Source organism: Notamacropus eugenii, chromosome 1, assembly GCF_028372415.1.
Source record: "Notamacropus eugenii isolate mMacEug1 chromosome 1, mMacEug1.pri_v2, whole genome shotgun sequence".
Classification (NCBI taxonomy): domain Eukaryota; kingdom Metazoa; phylum Chordata; class Mammalia; order Diprotodontia; family Macropodidae; genus Notamacropus; species Notamacropus eugenii.
In genome coordinates, this window is record NC_092872.1 from 172,379,166 (window position 1) to 172,396,952 (window position 17,787).

Below are 17,787 nucleotides of genomic sequence, written 5' to 3' on the forward strand. Positions count from 1 at the left end.
CTTAGCACTTGCTGCACATCTCACCCTGAGAGTTCTAGCTACATCTCTGGTTTTCAGGCCAACTATCTGGTCCTCAGCCCAGTCTGCTCTCTGGACAAGGTTACTCTCTGGAGAATTGAGTAGAAGGTGTTTGCTAGCTACTACTGCTCAGTTATGAATGGGGACTAACCTGATTACACATGGACTAATATTTTTTAAGTGCTAAGAGATATGCGTGACAGACAGAAACCTAAACATTTTTTTAAAATCAGGCAAAACTAAATACAGTTATTTTTTTGCAGAAGTTTAAGCTTATTTGGGGGTGATGGGGTGATGGTAACTGACAACATGATGGATGTCAACCATGACACTTTTTCAATTAGAATGGAACAAGAGAGCATCCGTTTTCTGACCTCCAGGAGTGCCAATGATGAATAACTAATATGATTTCTAATGCCAATGACATGTGGTAGGCACAATCTCACATACTGAGGAGAAACCCTTTCATGTGGTCATAGATTTAGAGCTTTAAGAGATCCCAGAGGCCATCTTATCAAATTCCCTTATCTTACAGACAAGGAAACTAATGAGATCTAGGTGACTTGTTTACGGTCACATGAATGGTAAACACTGGAGATGATATTTAAACCCAGATCTGCCCACTCAGTCCCAAGTTCTCTCTGCCACACCTTGTTATCTTTCCTTCTTCCCTAATTCCCCAAGCAAAGACATATAATAGGGGAGGGACCTGTGGAAAACACAAGGACAAGGAAAACAGAATCATAGAATTTCAATTACAGGGGATCTTAGGGATCACCTTGTCTAATTGTCTCATTTGAAGATCAGAGATCCTTAATATTTTTTGATGTTATAGACCCCCTTCACAGTCAAATGAAGCCCTCTGGACCCTGTCTCAGAATAATGTTTTCAAATGTGTAAAATAAAATACAGAGGATTCCAAGGAAACCAATTATGTTGAAATACATTTATCAAAATATTAAGATTAAGAACCTCTGCAATTAGATGATATTTAATCATTAGACTTAAGCTCCTTCAGGGCAAGGACTGTCTTTTGCCTTTTCTTGTATCCCTAGTACTTAGCATAGTGACCCAGCACATAGTAGGCACTAAATAAATGTTGACTGATAGATATCTAAGGCCCCATTGGAGCTCTCAGTCCTCTGAGATGATGATGATTCAATCTGGTTTCAAACTAGATTAAATTGGCTCTTGTCTGAAAGAGCAGCACTGAGGCTCCCTCCATCTCTACCCATTTCATGGATGGGGAAAAATATCCTCCTGAAGAGAAGCTGTTATGTTTATCTTGACACTATTGACCAAGGACTTAAGATATTTGTCCTCAGATCCCTTAGATTCATGGGCTGTTATTGTTTAACTCATAATGTATCTCCCTCCATTTACCAGGATGATGTTCTGAATCCAAGATGGTTGGGTTTTTTTTAGTAATAGAGATAGATATATGCTGACTCATGCACACTAACTCTTTTGTTAACCTTTGTTACTAAAAAAAAGGCTTTGTTCATTGACTAACTGGAGTGAGATAAGTAAACCATGGGAACAGGGTAAAGCTAACTGACCTACATGGAATTTGGACCAATGAATTTAGCTTCATTGGCACCATACCTGGACTATTCAACATGGGGATAATATTTTCAAATTTATGTGTCCTTTATTATTTTAATATTGGTCCTCAGATCTCATCTATAGGAAATCAATATCCTCTCTCATTTTTAAATAGATGAGAAATATTCAGTAATTCACACTCCTCAGATTTGCAAGCTCAGTTACATTTACAAGATATTCATGAAAAATGCTACTGATGACACAGTAGCTCTTCAATTCTGTGGTCATCTGTTTGGGGACTTCAGTCTTCTGGACATCTGTTTGACCTCGCTCCCTGCCAAAAGCAGAGATGCTAATGAATTCTTGGCTTGCTTTAATGATGACTTCATTCTTCAAGCTATGGTGGAAGCAGAGAGAGGAGTTACAAGTCTGGACTGGATTGTCATTAACAAAGAGGTTGCTGAAATAGAAATGTTGGGAAACTTGGAGGAAGTGACCACTCCATCAAAGAATTTGTGATAAAGGAGAGGGAAGCTGGACTTCATCTGCCACGTCCTACAGATCTGAAAAAAGCTGCTTTCAAAAAGTTCAGAGAAAAGGAAAGTGGGAGCCCATGGATTAAAATTTTATGGGGTGAGTCTGTCTGGGAAGAAGGGAAAACACTCAAGAATGAAGTTCTGAAAATACAAAGAGAAAAGATTCTGATGAGGAAGAAAGGGGAGTGCTGTCTAGAGGAATCAACGTAGATGTGAAAGAAACATCAACCTGGCTTAGATTTTTTAACATAAAAGATTACATGGAAATTCTCATATTATTTTGGTGTTTGTTAAGTTCAAAATGAAAAAATTTAAAAATCATGTACATAAGACATAAAATATAAAATCATGGAATGGCCCTCTAAGAACAGTGTAAAAAATGTTTAAAGTTCACAATGAGCTGACAAAAAGTGCAAAGGGCAACAAAAGAATATTTCTTCAGTACACAGGGGATAAGAAGAAGATATAAGGACTAGGTCTGCCTTTTGTAGTGATTAAGATGATGATAAGAAACAATTGGAAGAAGGCAGGAACATTCAATTTTTATTTAATTTTCCCCCCCTAACAACAACAAAAAAAATGAAAATGATGAACCTACAGTAGAAACCCAAGGTAAGTAGGAAAATAAGAGTTCAGGTCAGCTGAACTACATGGTCCTGAAAAAAACTGGTAGAAATTATTGTTGAGTTAGTGATCATTGAAAGACTGTGTAAAGAAACAGAGCAGATACTCATCTTTGGGGAAACAGCTAAACAAATTATGCTGTATGAATGGAATGGAATATCATTGTGTTGTATGAAACGGTGATTATGACAAATACAGAGAAGCATGAGAAGACTAATGTGAACTGATACAAAGTCAAGTAAGCAGAGTCAAATACACACACACACATACCAATTACCATAATGAAAATTCAAGGAACAACCACAAAACAATAAAAACGAAATGTTGTACAATTGCAAAAAACATACTTGACCCCAAAGAAAAACTGAGATTTTCCCACTCTTTTGCAGAGGTATGGAACACTGAATAAATTATAAGGGGGCTTAATTTTTTTTATTTTCTGTTTTGTTGATTTTTCTCTTCTTCCTCTTTTTCTTTTTGGAAAAAAAATATTTATCATATGGTTTAGCTGTCTGAAAGAGAACAAGGAGAAGGATATAAGGAGAAATACGTGAATTTTTAAAAAATGTGTGAAAATGAGAAGGGGACCACAGACTTAGAGAAGAACAAACTTTGACTTTTTTTTTTTTTTTAAATGAAGCATGGAGTCTGCAAACAGTAGTCCAATGAACTTGACTTTGCCTTCTGGAAAGATTTTGTAACATATTAAAGGGATGATTAATGAAAATCTAGAAAAGGAAACAGTGATCAACAAAGAGTCAGCATATCTTCATCAGGAATAGACCATGCCAAGGCAATTTCATTTCCTTATTTAATCGGATTACTAGAAAAGTAGACGCTGTAGATATAGTTTACCTACATTTTAGCACATCCTTTGATAATGTTTCTCATTATATTCTTGTAGAAAAGATGGAGAAATGTAGATTACACAATGGTACAGTTACATGGATTTGAAAATGGCTAAATAGGTGGACCCAAAGAGCCATCATTAGTGACTCAGTAACTCAGTATCTCTCGAGAAGTGCCCCAGTAGTCTGTTCTTGACTCTATAGTGTTCAAAATTTTCATCCACAACTTGTGTAAAGATATAGAAAACATAAATATGGGAGGGATAGCAAAAACTTTGGATAACATAATCAAGTTTCAAAAAGATCTCAGTAGATCAGATTGTTGGACCAACTATAGTAATGTGCAAGTTAATAAAATTAAATGCAAATTCTTGTACCTGTGGTCAAAAAATTGACTTCACAGGGGTAAAAATGGGGAATACTTGGTTAGATAGTTTATCTGAAAAAAATAGGATTTCTTTAGTAGACTTTCCACTCAGTTTCATTCAGCAGTCTGGTGTGACAGCCAAAATAGCTAATGCAGTTTTAGACTGTATTAAGAGAGACACACTATTCAGAAAGAGAAGGTCTCATTGTGCTCTGCTTTGGTCAGACCACACACATGGAGTATTCTATCCAGTTCTGGGAAGTTCATTTTTTACAAAGGGTGTTGATAAGTTAGACAACATGAGATTAAAATCTCAAAGACATCTTCTTGCAAATGATGAAACTGAGACCAAGTGAGGTTAAGTGACTTGCCCAAGGTCACAAAGCTAGAAAGTAGAGGGAACAAGATTTGAACATAGATCCTTTGAACCTCAACCAATTGTCTTTCTTGTGACACCAAGCTGTAATCAGAGGAGGACAACCAAGATGGTGAAGGGCTTCTGGGCTATTCTATCTGAGGATCAGCTGAGGGAACTGAGGGTGTTTATCATGGAGAAGTGAAGACTTAGGAAAGACATAATACAAACTTCAGTATTTCAGTAGATTGGAAAGAATTCAGGAGATGACTGCTTGATCAAGGTTTAGTCATTGGAGAGCTTTAACATCTGAGGTAGTAAATGACACTGTAGAGTTTAATGTGACCATGGAAACCATCTTAATTTCATGGAAGTTTTGATGGGGCATGGTAGGCAAAGCAGAGGCCCTAGGGTCAGTCATTAATCGTCCCTATACCCATCGTCAGGGTCACAAAGTACATAGATTCTCTAATAAATGGAGGCTTATTTGACCAACCTCTCCTTGGATTTGATATGCATGCAGGATTTTCCTCTCATCACCAAAGTGATTCTAAAGTTACTGAAATTGGGTAAATGGGCAGTGTTGATGCATATTTGGCAGGGATAGAGATTTTGAAAAGGGAGATTCTCAAATGGTATTTTAAAAAAGTCATTGAAAAAATAAGAGAAACATCATAGCAAAACAGAAGCAACAACGACCTGGAAAAATCAGGATGTGTGTGTGTGTCTCAATTCTTCCATTAGCTGTATGACTCTAAGCAAGTCAAATCTCTGGACCTCAGTTTTCTCATTTGTCAAATGCAGGGGTTGAAGTTAATTGCTTCTGAAACATGTTACAGATCTAACTTTCCATGAGTCAGTGATTTCTGGTTGTTTATTAAAATTTCATGAAGGAAGGGAAAAAACATTCTCTGGCCATCAGGTATTCCCATGACTGAATTTTTGAGAGGCAGAAAATCTATTTCTCTCCAAAGCTGAAGATTCTGATTGCATGTTAATAACTATCAAGAATGCTTTCATTTCTGTAGCAGTTTATTTACACTTTCTTAATTTGAATCTCATCAAGAAAAAAACAAAACAAAGAAAACGAACCAACAAATGTTTGGGCTGGGTAGTACAAATATTGTCCTGGTTTTAATGATAAAAAACTGAGATGGAGATATGTTATTGTGATATCTCTGTACTTTCCTCTGAAGTTAGGCCTTGGACCTCCATCTTTTGGATCCAAAAGCAATATGGTGTCCATTTTAGCAACACTGTGCATAAGATACTGATTCTGAACATATTCCAAGCTTCCTTTTCCTATAAAACTTTGAAGTAGATTCAAAGATAAAGTAATTTATCTTTGGCATCCTTCTTCCTTCACTTTACCCTACAAAGCTCCCCAGGTTCTTCTGATAGCCGGAGCTTTCTACATAGTCTTCCTGTAACAGTCCATTTTGGTTCATTCTCCCTAGCATTCAGGACCTCTGCCACTTGGCCTCCAAAACAAAACTTGCTTATGATATATCTCCTTTTCACTTGAGTTTTGCTTTCAGATTTTCGAGGTGACAGGTAGCTAATCTGTTATAATGAATTCACCCAAATATGCTAAGTAGAATTTAGGATATTTCTTTGTTCTCCCTTATCCCAAAGTCAAAGTCCAAACTGCTACACCCACAGCTTTCCCTCACCTCCCAGATAATGTGCTCGTTTTAACACTGACCTCGTAGTAGTGATGTCTCTTTATACTTCTGCACTGCTTTCTGGGAATCATTGTGGAAATTATGAAGAAATCCTGAGATGGTGGAATCGATCAGTAAATCACCAAGAAATTAGGAAGAAATTTTCCTGATGTGGTGTGGCTACGGTGAGGATTAAACTCATGTTTTTAAGGAATTCCTGTGATTTCTATGGGATTTTTACCTCCCAATGTTCTCTTGGGTCTACTTACGTATCTTGTCTCCATTTATATTTATACACTGGTCTCCCCCATTCTTTGCCTCATATTATAGACTCTAGTTATGTCTCCACTTTTAGTCTAGAGCTAACTTGAGGACAAGGACTATGTCATTTAAAAAATCTTTGTATTTCTAGTTCCTGGCATGGTACCTTGCGCAGAGAAGGTGCTTAAAAGTTCTCGGATGGTTACTTCATGTTTTTGAAGGTACTGCTGGATTTTAACAAAAAGTATGATTAGAATTCTAACCATTATATCAAGTGTGGGGAACCTGCAGCCTCAAGGTCACATGTGGCCTCGAGGTCGTAGGTTCCCCAGCCCTGTTTTATATATTAGAATGGAGTAAACTCTTGCTCAGTAGATTGTCCAGGTATCCCCTGCTGCTGATGGGAAGTGAGCTGCTTTCATCTTTGTTCTTTCTCATTCGTATTTCAGAGGATAGGGGAATTATAAATTTAGAACTAGAAGGCCCTTTCAGGTCAGTTAGCCCAACCTCCTCCTTTTTTTCATATGTCCTTTGCATGAAACCTTGTGCAGCAAGTACATTTTGTTCCCTGCTTATTTCTGGGTCTTTAGGCACCAACAAGAGAAGGAAGCTAAGATCCTAAGCATCCTAGGGAGGACCGTGATAAAAGGTAGTGATTAGGATGTGAGCAGGTCATGCTTCATGGCAAGACCTCTCCAATGGCATATGCAAAGTTGTGTGGTGTTGGCCTTTCTGGGCCCTCTGGGGCACAACTGACTTGTTGAGAAAAGATGCAGAAGAATTTTATTGGCTGCAGGGAGGGTAGGGGAATTTTGTGGAGCCAGCTCATGGAGGTACTGAGCAAAGAACTGACTGAGAGGGGAGTGCAAGTTCTCCAGGCATAAGGGTCAGTGATTAACCCATGGAGACAGCACTAGGTGATTGGCAAAAGGTGACTTCCCCTTTTTTTGAGTCTCAGAATGCTCACTAAACGGGCGTTTGGACTTATCTTTTCCTGTGGTAAAAGAAGGGGACAGATCACAGAAGAAAGGTGCCAGGGAACTGAAAATCTAGATTTATTATGGCAGTAGTGCTCTGCCCCTTCCAAGCTTTGTGTAATCCTTTACTCATGTTTTCACTGCAGTAAATCCTTTTGTCCTAGAGATCAAATGGGTGGTCTCTTTGGGAGTTTGCTGAGAAGGGGAATGATATTGGGGATACAAGTGGGTGGAGTTATAATCCAAGAAATTATGAGTTATTTTTTGAAGTTTATCTATTCTTCTAGACTTTAAACAGAGTTCCAAGGTATTTGGGAAGACCTTAATGCCTGGGGCCTCCCACGTACACAGTTTGAAATGCATTGACACTGTGAGTTTTGAGTTCCACATGCTACTTTGCATGGGTAGGACACCCCAAGTATGTCTGCTGGAAACCTTGGTGCTACTGTTCCCCAGGAGATCCAAAACTGTCTGTGCAAGGAGACAAAGACTGCAATAGTGTTATACACACAATGTACATATTGTATATAAAATATTGTATAGTCATACATAAGTACTATACATATACACGCTATATATGCATATGATACACATTTATAAGCTACATGTGTACAGACTGTATATAGTGGAAAGTATTATAGTATATACATAATATAACAATATGTAATAATATATGTATACATACTCTATGAGACAAGTATTGCAATATAGCATATATTACATAATAACATATAATAAATATGTACACATGCTATATATTACATATGATATTGCAACACATGTGTATACACATATATACATACATGTAGGCAAGCATACATGTATGTATATACATACATACACTTTTTTTTTGGCAAAAGGATTTCCTTACCTGGTAAAGGTAGAATCGTCAGACACAGAGCAAAGATATGTGAAGCAGGATCCGAACCGATAATATTTATCATCAGTGGTCACTCCTGCACTCCTCCCCCCAGGCCTTTCTCTAAGGCTTGTCCCTGATTCCAATCTCATAGCAAGTAGCTCCAGCTCAAGGCAAGGGTCTCAGCAGGACAAAGGAATGAGAGTCCCTCTCCTGGCAGCTTCTTTAAACCTAAATGTTGGATGATTGGGTGGGGGGAGGCTCGAGGGGGAGAGTTACTCAGATAATTGGGAAGATGGGGGTGTGTGACTTGAGGGTTGTCTATCTCTTACACATGTGCTGTTTGATTCTCCCCTCCCCTCTATTTTACAATCTTGTGTTGCTATTGTTTGCTCACAGCTAGTCTGAGTTACAGCAGAGACCCTCATACGCCGAAAGATGAGGAATCTTTGGCCCAGAGAAGTTGAGAGACTTGCCCAAGGTGACACAGGACGCAAGAGGCAACGGCAGAGTTTGCATCTGAGTGCTCTGACTCTCGATCCAGCTCACCTCAGGACTCCAGGGCCGATGTTTATTAGTCTGGGAGCTCCTAGAACCATCGTTCCGTTCTTTACAGAACCCAGCTCCATAGCCCAGTGCTAACGTTGGATAAATGAAGGAATGCATGAGGGTGAACGTGTGGACGAAAAGGCCAGTCAGGATGTGTGAATAATAAGCTGTGTGTAAGAAACATGATTTCTTAAGAGAGCAACCATACAGGCTTTCAGGGAAGTCGGGAAAGGACCTTCCTGGAGGCAATGCCCTCCCTGCTGCTTGGATCTGAGCAGTTAGAGTAATTGAGTTGCTGCAGGTCTAATTTAAAATGACAGACACTCTTTTGTTGTTGAGTTGTATTGACTGAGTCCAGCTCTTGGTGACTCCATTTGGCGTTTTCTTGGCAAAGACACTGGAGTGGTTTTGCCATTTCTATCTCTGGCTCATTTTACAGATGAGGAAACTGAGGCAGACAGGGTAAAGTGACTTGCCCAGGGTCACCTAGCTAGTAAATATCTGAAGCCAGATTTAAACTATGGAATATGTCTTCTTGACTTCAGGCGTGGTGCTCTATCCACTCTGCCACCTAGTTGCCCCTAGTAGACGCTCTATTTGTGCTAAATTGGATCCATAAGCAGGGCTCACAGAATAAATTTCTTATGTAACAAATCCTAAATGACAAGAAATTCCAAGCTATTTTGTATTTATGTATGTGTTTTGTTCCCACCTCTTCCTCCCTGTGCAGAATGTAAACTTCCTGAGGACAGGGACTGGTTGACTTTTTATCTTTATACTTAACACAGTGCCTGGCACCTTGTAGATACTCGACAATTGAAATAAGAATTGAAATAAGATTGAATTAAGCCATGGAGGCGTCCATAAGTCAGAATTCAATTAAGGAGAAGGACTGACAGGGACTCAGGGTTAGGGCTAGACATTGACTGATTACATTTTTTCCAGTTGAAATGATTAATTTTATTATCAGATGGTACATCTGTTATTCATTTAAATGAGTTATTCAGAGTGCATCTCTCTCCAGGGTGGAATAACTATTGAAAACCAAAATGATGACTCAGCAGAGGCACTTGCTACATGCGCTGAAAAGAACCGCAAAAGACAACAGCTCACATTTATATCACGTTTCAAGGTTTACAAAGTGCTTTCCCCACAACAACCCTGTGAGGTAGGTCAGTGGTCCACTGGTCTGTAGAAAATTAATTTCTCTGTTGGCTATGGGTGGATGAGCTTTATGGTCAAACATCAGAAGCAGGGAAGGAAGGATTTTTATTTTCCTTCTTAATTTTCCTGTCATGACAAGTAACCTATCTGCCTTACTGGATTTCGGGAAAAGAGGTACTGGAGGAAGACTTGGGTTTAGATAATCAGGTAAGACAGACTTCTCTGAAAATCAGGCGCACTCCCCGTTAGGAAAGAATTTATGGGAAGAGTCTATAGGAAAGGCATAGGCAAGAGAATAAATCTGCAAAATGGTGACTTTTTTTGATCAATGAAAATAGTCATTCATCTGGACCATAATCTTTAGGAAGGAGGGAGGTTCCTTCTGTCTTTAAAATAAGGAAGTATTTAGTAGCAGTACAGTTTAGATATTGTTAAATAAATTTAAGTGTTGAGTCTCCAAGCAGAATTCTGCTCCCTTCCACTTTACCATACCCACAGAGATACCCTTTTTTTTTTTTTTTTCAGAAACTCCCTCTTTTGGTGAATCCCCAAGCACTCTAGCTGGGAAGTGAAATTCTGAGTTCTTTGCTCATCTTTGGGGTCTCCAGCCTGCCTGTTCTGCTCCTTGCCTTTCACTTTGGGAAACCTTCTCCCTAACCCTCCTCAGGCTCTAAAGACTCTCATGGCTTTCCATAGCTCCTCTTTTCCCTTCCCATATAATGTCCACACTGGGATATTGGAATAACACTGCCCTCGGGAATTTGCATAATTTCAGGGCCCAGAATCTTAATCTAAAGGGACCAAGCGGTAATGGTAGAATGGCAGGCAATGGCTAGCAGGTGGGGGAGTCATTGTAGGCATCTGGTCTTGAAACCTCACCTGTTGTCAGTTACCTATTGCCCACCTGGGGGATGCTTAAGTCTATGGCCTGCTCGGGCCTGCTCCTCTCACAGAAGTTGTCCTGACTCCTTAGAAGATCACATTACTGTCCTTGACTAGGACTTTGTTCCCATGGAAAATGCCATGGCCCCCCTTGCAAGTTCTTTTCCTTTTTCTTCCCCCCATTCCCCAATATTCATTGTAGATTGTTAGGAATTAGGCTTTCTCTATAGTGCTTCTTCCACTGAATTCTTGGTGCTATTTCATGGATCCCCACAATGGCAAGTGAGGTAGGTAGAGGGAACAGTGAAATTAAGCAAGTTACCCTCAGACACACAGCATGCTATGGAGGGAGCTAGTGCATGAATCCAAAGTTTTCTAACAAGTTTCTGTGCTCTAACCCCGTGACAAAATAAAAGCCAATACGCCTTCTTTCTTCAAAGATCTCCAGGCACTGCAGTATTACTGAAAACTTATCAATGCTGCGAAGTATTTGGCCAGTGGAATTCTCCACAAGTTCTAATAGGAGCCTTGGGAGCCCAGTTATCTATCATCCAACAAGAGGAAGTGAAGCAGGCCTCAGAATCCCTGCCTGGGTTTGCCTCTCTCTTCTATTTTATTTACTGCACTTTTGTACACAGATCATCATGGCAAAAGATCAAGAAGAGAATGGAACAGTTAAGCCAGCCTTCCCCCCAGAAAGGCTACCCAACAGAGAATTTGGCAGGTATTTCCTCTTTCCTGGAGCACACAGGGCTGGGATTTAAGAGCCAATTTCCAGCTTCCATCTCTGTCTAAAGCTTCCAAGTGGAGCCCAGTTAGAAAAGCTGCAGGGGAAACTCATCTTAGATCAGAGAGAACTGCATGTGGGTGGGCTCTCCTCTCCTCTGCTCTCTTCTCTCCTCTAATCATGAGAAAATAACTATTTGCAAAATAAATTCACAAAAATGGACCTTTTTTCTTAGAAAGTGCTTTGTTTCTCCGAGGTAGACTGCAAACTTGAAGACTGCTGCATTGGCTAAATAGAATTTATCCAATAGTAGAGGATAAGTTCCCTGCACATCCCCCTTTCCCCCCCAGGGACCTTCTCCTTCCTTCCATGGAGTCCAAGATCTGGAACATTCCCTGGGAACTTTGCAGCTTGGCTGATTGCCTTCTGCTTGTTTGTGCTTCCCCATATGAGTGGGTGAACGTCAGAGGTGTGCCCTGGAACTACTGTGTAGGCCGCGGTGCACCTGGTTAGCTATCTCCAAGTGGTGATGGAGCTCTGGGAGGTTGCTTCCCCCTTGAACCCATATTTGCAGATTGACTTATAAAAGCTAGGGTGGCTGGAATGCACCTTTTCAAGCAAGTGAGAAGCTATGAGCCTATGACATCAAGATCTCTTGCTTCAGATGATCTCTGAAAGTATGGGTGACCAGTGATGAAGGGACCCCAGATCACTGAAGGATTAAGTCTGTGACCCTTCCTAGTTAAAGAAAGGGTGCCCAGAAGAGTTGTCATTTTTGTCTTGTTCCAAAATAAAATGAATAATGTTGTTATTAATACTACGAGTCACTAGAATGACAGCTGTCACTGCACTGATAGGTTTATGGTCCAGAAGATATGGCCATGATTATACCTGTTGAACCACAATCTAGCTCCTAGGAATAGTCTGGGGCCATAGACATTTAACTGGCTGTGAGATTGTGGGCAAGTCACTTAACCTCTCTGTGCCTCAGTTTCCTCATCTGTAAAAAGAGAAGTGTGAACTTGATAACCTCTGAGCTTCCTTCCAACTTTAAACTTGGGAGTAATAGTCAAGGCTGATAAAGTCCTGTAGGAAGCTTTGTCATCCAGGTGATGGAAGCAGGCTCGTTGCTCTTGGTACTAGGGAGAGGGAAGACTTCTGATAAACACTCTCTCTACATCAGCCAAGGCTCCTGGCCACCCCTATATGGGTACAAGTGGGGATGATAGGGTCTATTCTGGTGGGTAGGGACCTGAGCACAGCAATTACCAGTGGCGTATCCCTTGCTCTGATGTGTTGCCTTTCATTCTGAAGCATTTTCACACTTACAACTTAATTTTATCCTCACATCCTTATGAGGTGAGAAAGGGCAAAGTTTATTGTCCCCATTTTACAGCTGAGGAAACTGAGGCACCAGAAACTGAAGTGAGTAGCTCAAACTCACACAGTGAATCAGTGGCAGAGCCAAGATGGTTTCCCCAGTCTCTCTGACTTAAACTTCTTTCAGCAGATGATGTTCCCTCAAAAGACCTAAAGTCACTGCCTCAAGAAAGCCCACATCCATTGATTATCATTCAGTTGCGATACTTCCTGTCTGTTTTCCCAGAGGAACTGAGTCTTCACCCCAATACTCTGAGAAAGAGACACAGGTTCCCAAGGGCAATGCCAGCCAATCAGCACCTAAAAGATACAGAGCAGTCTCCAGTGGCTGAGTGTTCTACTTCCAGCTCCTTTCACTCTAGCTTGGAGAGAAATAGATGATCTCTATATAACAATAGTCAGAGGGGGCTTGAGACTGCCAACAAAAGAATTCATAAGATCTCTCAAAACAGCATGGCAAACAAATACAAAACATTTCCCAGTCCACATAAAGGCTCCTCTAGGCCACCTGCTTGCCAGGAGGTACATGGAAAATCAAATAACTTTTTTTTTTAAAGTGACCATTCTTGCTTCCACACTTGGTTGGATTCATGACTTGCCATTTTGCAAGCTGCTACTTGCAAAGGTTTGCATTATTTTGTGTGCTCTCAAAGACCTATCAGTTGGCAAGGACTTGTGAAGAATTGGCACTCTGCCATGGCTTTTTTGGAAGGAGGGGACCTTTGGGTTGAGGCCCCAGGGTAGTGATTTTCATCCGGCCTCCCTGAAGGAGGCTAGGGGCATTCAGTCATCCAGATGTTGCTCTTCCCAGGTAGATGTGGGGATGGCACTATAGGGGTCCACGATGACTTTGGCACAGCGAATAATCATTAAAATGAGGAAGAGGCAAAGGAAGACGAAACAGGCCAAAGTCAATCCTTTGTCCACATCGACTTGCACAGGCATTGGCGTTGGCTCTTCCATTGTGAGGTTGTCTCCTCATTTGGTTTTATTCTGACTGGTACCATTTCTGTTCCTACAAAAAAAAATCCCAAACATTAGATAATGTTTCCTGTAGCTCAGGGGAAGGAATAGGGAAGCTGACATTCACTCTAAACATTATAGATAGACTTAAGATTAGATTTTCCCCACCTAGCAAGCTGAGTAAATGTCTCTAATGCTAGCTCAATTTGTAGGACTGTGAATATCAGCTATGAATGATGTCATTAGGGGTGAGTCAAGTGTTAAAGCAGATATGCAGCTAAATAGTTAACTCTTCCTTCATGTTGAGCCTCACCCCGCCCTCTAAAGGGCAAGCAATGCTAGGGAACATTGAATTTAATGTCAACATTTTTTTATTTGTTGATTAACTTTGCTGATTTTTTTCATTCTTCTTCTTTAAAAAACTAGCATGGGTTATAAGGCATGGCTCTTTGGGAGAGAGAAGGTGGCAATGTCAATAAAATGGTATCAATATAATTAAAATTTATTTTTAAAAAAATCCAGATGCCTTTGGCTACCTAGGAAATAAAGGTGTCTGAGAGGGGGACTGAGACAGCCTCTACAAAATAGATTGGGCAACCTGTCATAATGTTGAATCTTTAGATAAGACTTTCTAAGTGGCAGGTTACTACTGTTCTCTCTCATGCATGGAAACCATGCAAAGTGTGATTGAATGATGCTGCCACTGAGAGAAATAGTGAAGTCAGAAGGAGGCAGAAATGCTGAGGGGAAAATAGCTTAGTTTGGGACATGTTTAATTTGGGGTACTGATGGGTTATCCAGGTGGTGCCACTGAGCAAAGGCTTGTTGGTTTTGATAATGTGATCCTGGATCAGAGTAATCAGAGAATACATCTGAATTCATTTTCAAATTCTTCGGTTCTCAGACTCTACCTCATTGGTTTATCTTGGCATAGCACAGGAAGGAACTGAAATACAGGATGCAATCAGTCACTGCTTCTTACAAAGTTGTTGCCTTGACATGCACCTTGATTCAGACTGTACAGTAAGGAGAGATGAAGAACTTGGGGGTGCAGCTGTAAGGTGGGGGGGACCTTAGAACACTAGTTTTATATATACTTTTGGACAAATCAGTCCAGATTGTAGAGCTATTACACTCCACCTTTCTCTATCTTATTTAAATTAAGGGAATTCAAGTTTGGCCTGTAACCATACTTAGTTACCTATAAATATGGGTCCTAAAAAAATTGAAAAGAGAACAGGAAAAGAGGTTTATCTTTTAAAAAAAATTGTGTGAACTTCACTGGTGTCTTTTAGGTACAAACTGAATTTACATAGGGAATGGTAGTATGAGAATATGCGTAGGAATTTAAAGGGCCATCTCTCATTTATATGACAATTTTATTGCTCTACAGAAAGTCAGGTGGAAAAGTTATCTTGACCCACTCTGTCTTCAACTCCTTTTACTCTGCTTTCTAGCCCAGTCCTATGACTCTCCTCTCTTGAAGATCATCAATAACTTCCAAATCCAATGGACTTTTCTTTTAGTTTTTATCCTCCTTGCTCCCCTTGAATCATTTGATATTGGAGATCATCCCCTCCTTCTGAATAATCTCTATTTCCTTGACTTTAAAGATAGTGTACATCTATCTTGGTTCTCCTTCTATCTTTTAATCTTTGTCTCTATCTTTCTCTACCGCTTCTTTGTGTCACCTAAGGTTCTACAATTCTCTCTCTCCCCTCTCTGCTTTTCTCTGTCTCTGTGTCTCTCTCTCTTTCTGAGCCTCATTACTTATGGTGATGACTTTCAAATTATCTCATCTGAGCAGCATCATCTGAAACTGAAAAAGTCCAAAACTGAGCTCACCTTTCCACCTAAACTTCTACCTCCATTCAAATTCACCATTTCTTTCAGTGGTACCATCATTCATCCAGTCCTCTCTTGAAAACTTGTTATCTTGGGGATAAGGAATAATTAACTAGTGACCAATTTTGTTAATTTCACCTCAGAAATACCATATGTTTCATCCATCCCTTCCCTTTTATTCCTGTTGCCATCACACTAGACCTCATAGCTCTTCATTACCAATGGAGTACTGGAAAAGTCTTCTTATACTTCTTCTGACCTCTATTCTCTCTTTCCTCCAAAGGCTTCACAATACTTATCTTAATTATGTCCCTCAGTATATGGCTCTCCATTGTCTAAAGAGCATAGCTCAAGTATCTTCTCTGGTGTCTTCCATGATTTGGCATTGATCTGACTTTCCATTGGTATCTCAGACCATTCTCAGTTATGTCTTCTATCCTCCTGTGAAGATGGCTATTCCCTTTCTTTGAACATATCCTGTATTGCTCACCTTCATAGCCTCAGTCATGCTGCCCCCTATACTTGGCAAATTTCTCCGTATCTTTTAAAACTCAATTAAAAATTCACTCTCTCCAGAAAACCTTCCTCATCTACCTCCTAACCCCTGGAGCCAAAAAGCTCTTATATTTCTTTGCTCTTATGTGCTGAAGAGTGTCTTCTTCCTTAAGCATAAGCTGCATGAACCCAGGGGCTTTTTAACCTCAACGTTTCATCCTCCCTCAATACCTAGCCTGTATATGTGCATAGGCTAAGTATTCAACCAGTGTTTGTTGAATTTTAATTTTAATATGATGGTTGAGACAAAAAACCATTTTCATCCGCCAGTACTGATTGAGCAGCATCCAGGACAAAAGTGTCGTCTTGACCTTTGACTTTCCATTGGACTTCGATGACTGGAGAAGTGAGTAAATCTGATGTTTTTGTGCAGCTCTGCCCCACTCACATCCAGTTCATGATCAAATCAAGACATAACCCTCATGATGTCATTGGTGCTCTTTGAGAACGAAGAACAAACATAATTCACTGAATGCCTGTGTATGTCATGGCAGTGGTATTTGAGTGTGATGATTACTGTCTGGGGAAGAATAGGAACCATAAAATCCAGAATCAGCCAGTCAATAAAAACTTATTATTAAATGCCTATTGTGTATTGGGCACTGTGCTAAGCAAGGAAGATACAAATTAAACAAAAGAAAGAAAAGACAGTCCCTACCCTCAAGGAACTCATATTCTAGAAGAGGAGAAAACAACACATGAAAGGAATCTAAAAAGAAGGGACAGAGGACAAGAAGGTATCCAACAGAGGTATGATGGAGATATCCAAATGAATTCAAATGAATGCAGTTGTGGGAAAGAAGGAGATGGTTATTTTGGATCCACTCCTGAAAGAGAAATTTTGGAGCTCATGGCTCTACTTATTCTGAGGCCAAGAAGATGGCACAATAATAATGGACAATAGAAAAAAAGCAGAATTATTTTTCTCTTGGTTCTGTCCTTTCACAACTACCCTGTGAGGTGGGTGTTAGCACTGCTCCCATTTTTAATAAATGAGGAAATCGAGGATAAGAGAGAACAGATGACATACCCAGGATTACATTGCTAGGAAATGTACAAGGCAGGTTTTGAACTCAGATTTTAATAACTCCAAATCCTGTGATCTATCCATAATACCTAGCTTCTAAGGATGATGGTGATGATGATAACTTGCACTTGTATAGTGCTTACTACATGTCAGGCACTGTGCTAAAACTAGGTCTTGCAGTATTGAACTAAGGCAAGTCTTGATTTTCAAAAAAGGTAGATTCGATAAGCTATCAGCTAGCAAGCTTAACCTTTCATTCCTGTCAAAATGCTAGAGTGTATTATTAATAGGATTGTTTTGAACATTTAGAAAGGGAAGTAGCAAGCAGAAAGTATAACATTATGGAGAACAGATTGTGACAGACTAGCTTCATTTCTTTTTATGGCAGGGTAATTAGATTGGTAGATGAGGGAAGCGCCATAGAAAGTATACCTACATGTCAGTAAAATATTTGACCAAATTTTACATGCTATTTGCCTAGACAAGATGAAGATATTGGGTTAGATGATCCAGTAGGGCCTCAGGTACCAACCAAAGAGTAGTTATTAGTGGTCTGAGGTCAACTTGGAGGGAGATCTCTAGTGGGGGTATTTCAGGGATACATCCTTGTACCTTGCTATGTAATATTTTTAACAGTGACT

General features: G+C 39.9%; 1 protein-coding gene across 1 annotated transcript; it reads right to left on the bottom strand.

Moving 5' to 3' along the window:
• Positions 1–12,165: 12,165 nt before the first annotated feature.
• On the bottom strand, positions 12,166–13,750 carry CTXND1 (cortexin domain containing 1). The gene has a single exon (XM_072638773.1). It carries the CDS (start codon positions 13,717–13,719, stop codon positions 13,540–13,542), a length of 180 nt encoding a protein of 59 aa, XP_072494874.1. The 5' UTR covers positions 13,720–13,750; the 3' UTR covers positions 12,166–13,539.
• Positions 13,751–17,787: the final 4,037 nt, after the last annotated feature.

Coding starts and splice junctions, on each gene's coding strand:
- CTXND1 (XM_072638773.1), bottom strand. CDS start 13,719: ATGGAAGAGCCAACGCCAATGCCTGTGCAAGTCGATGTGGACAAAGGA.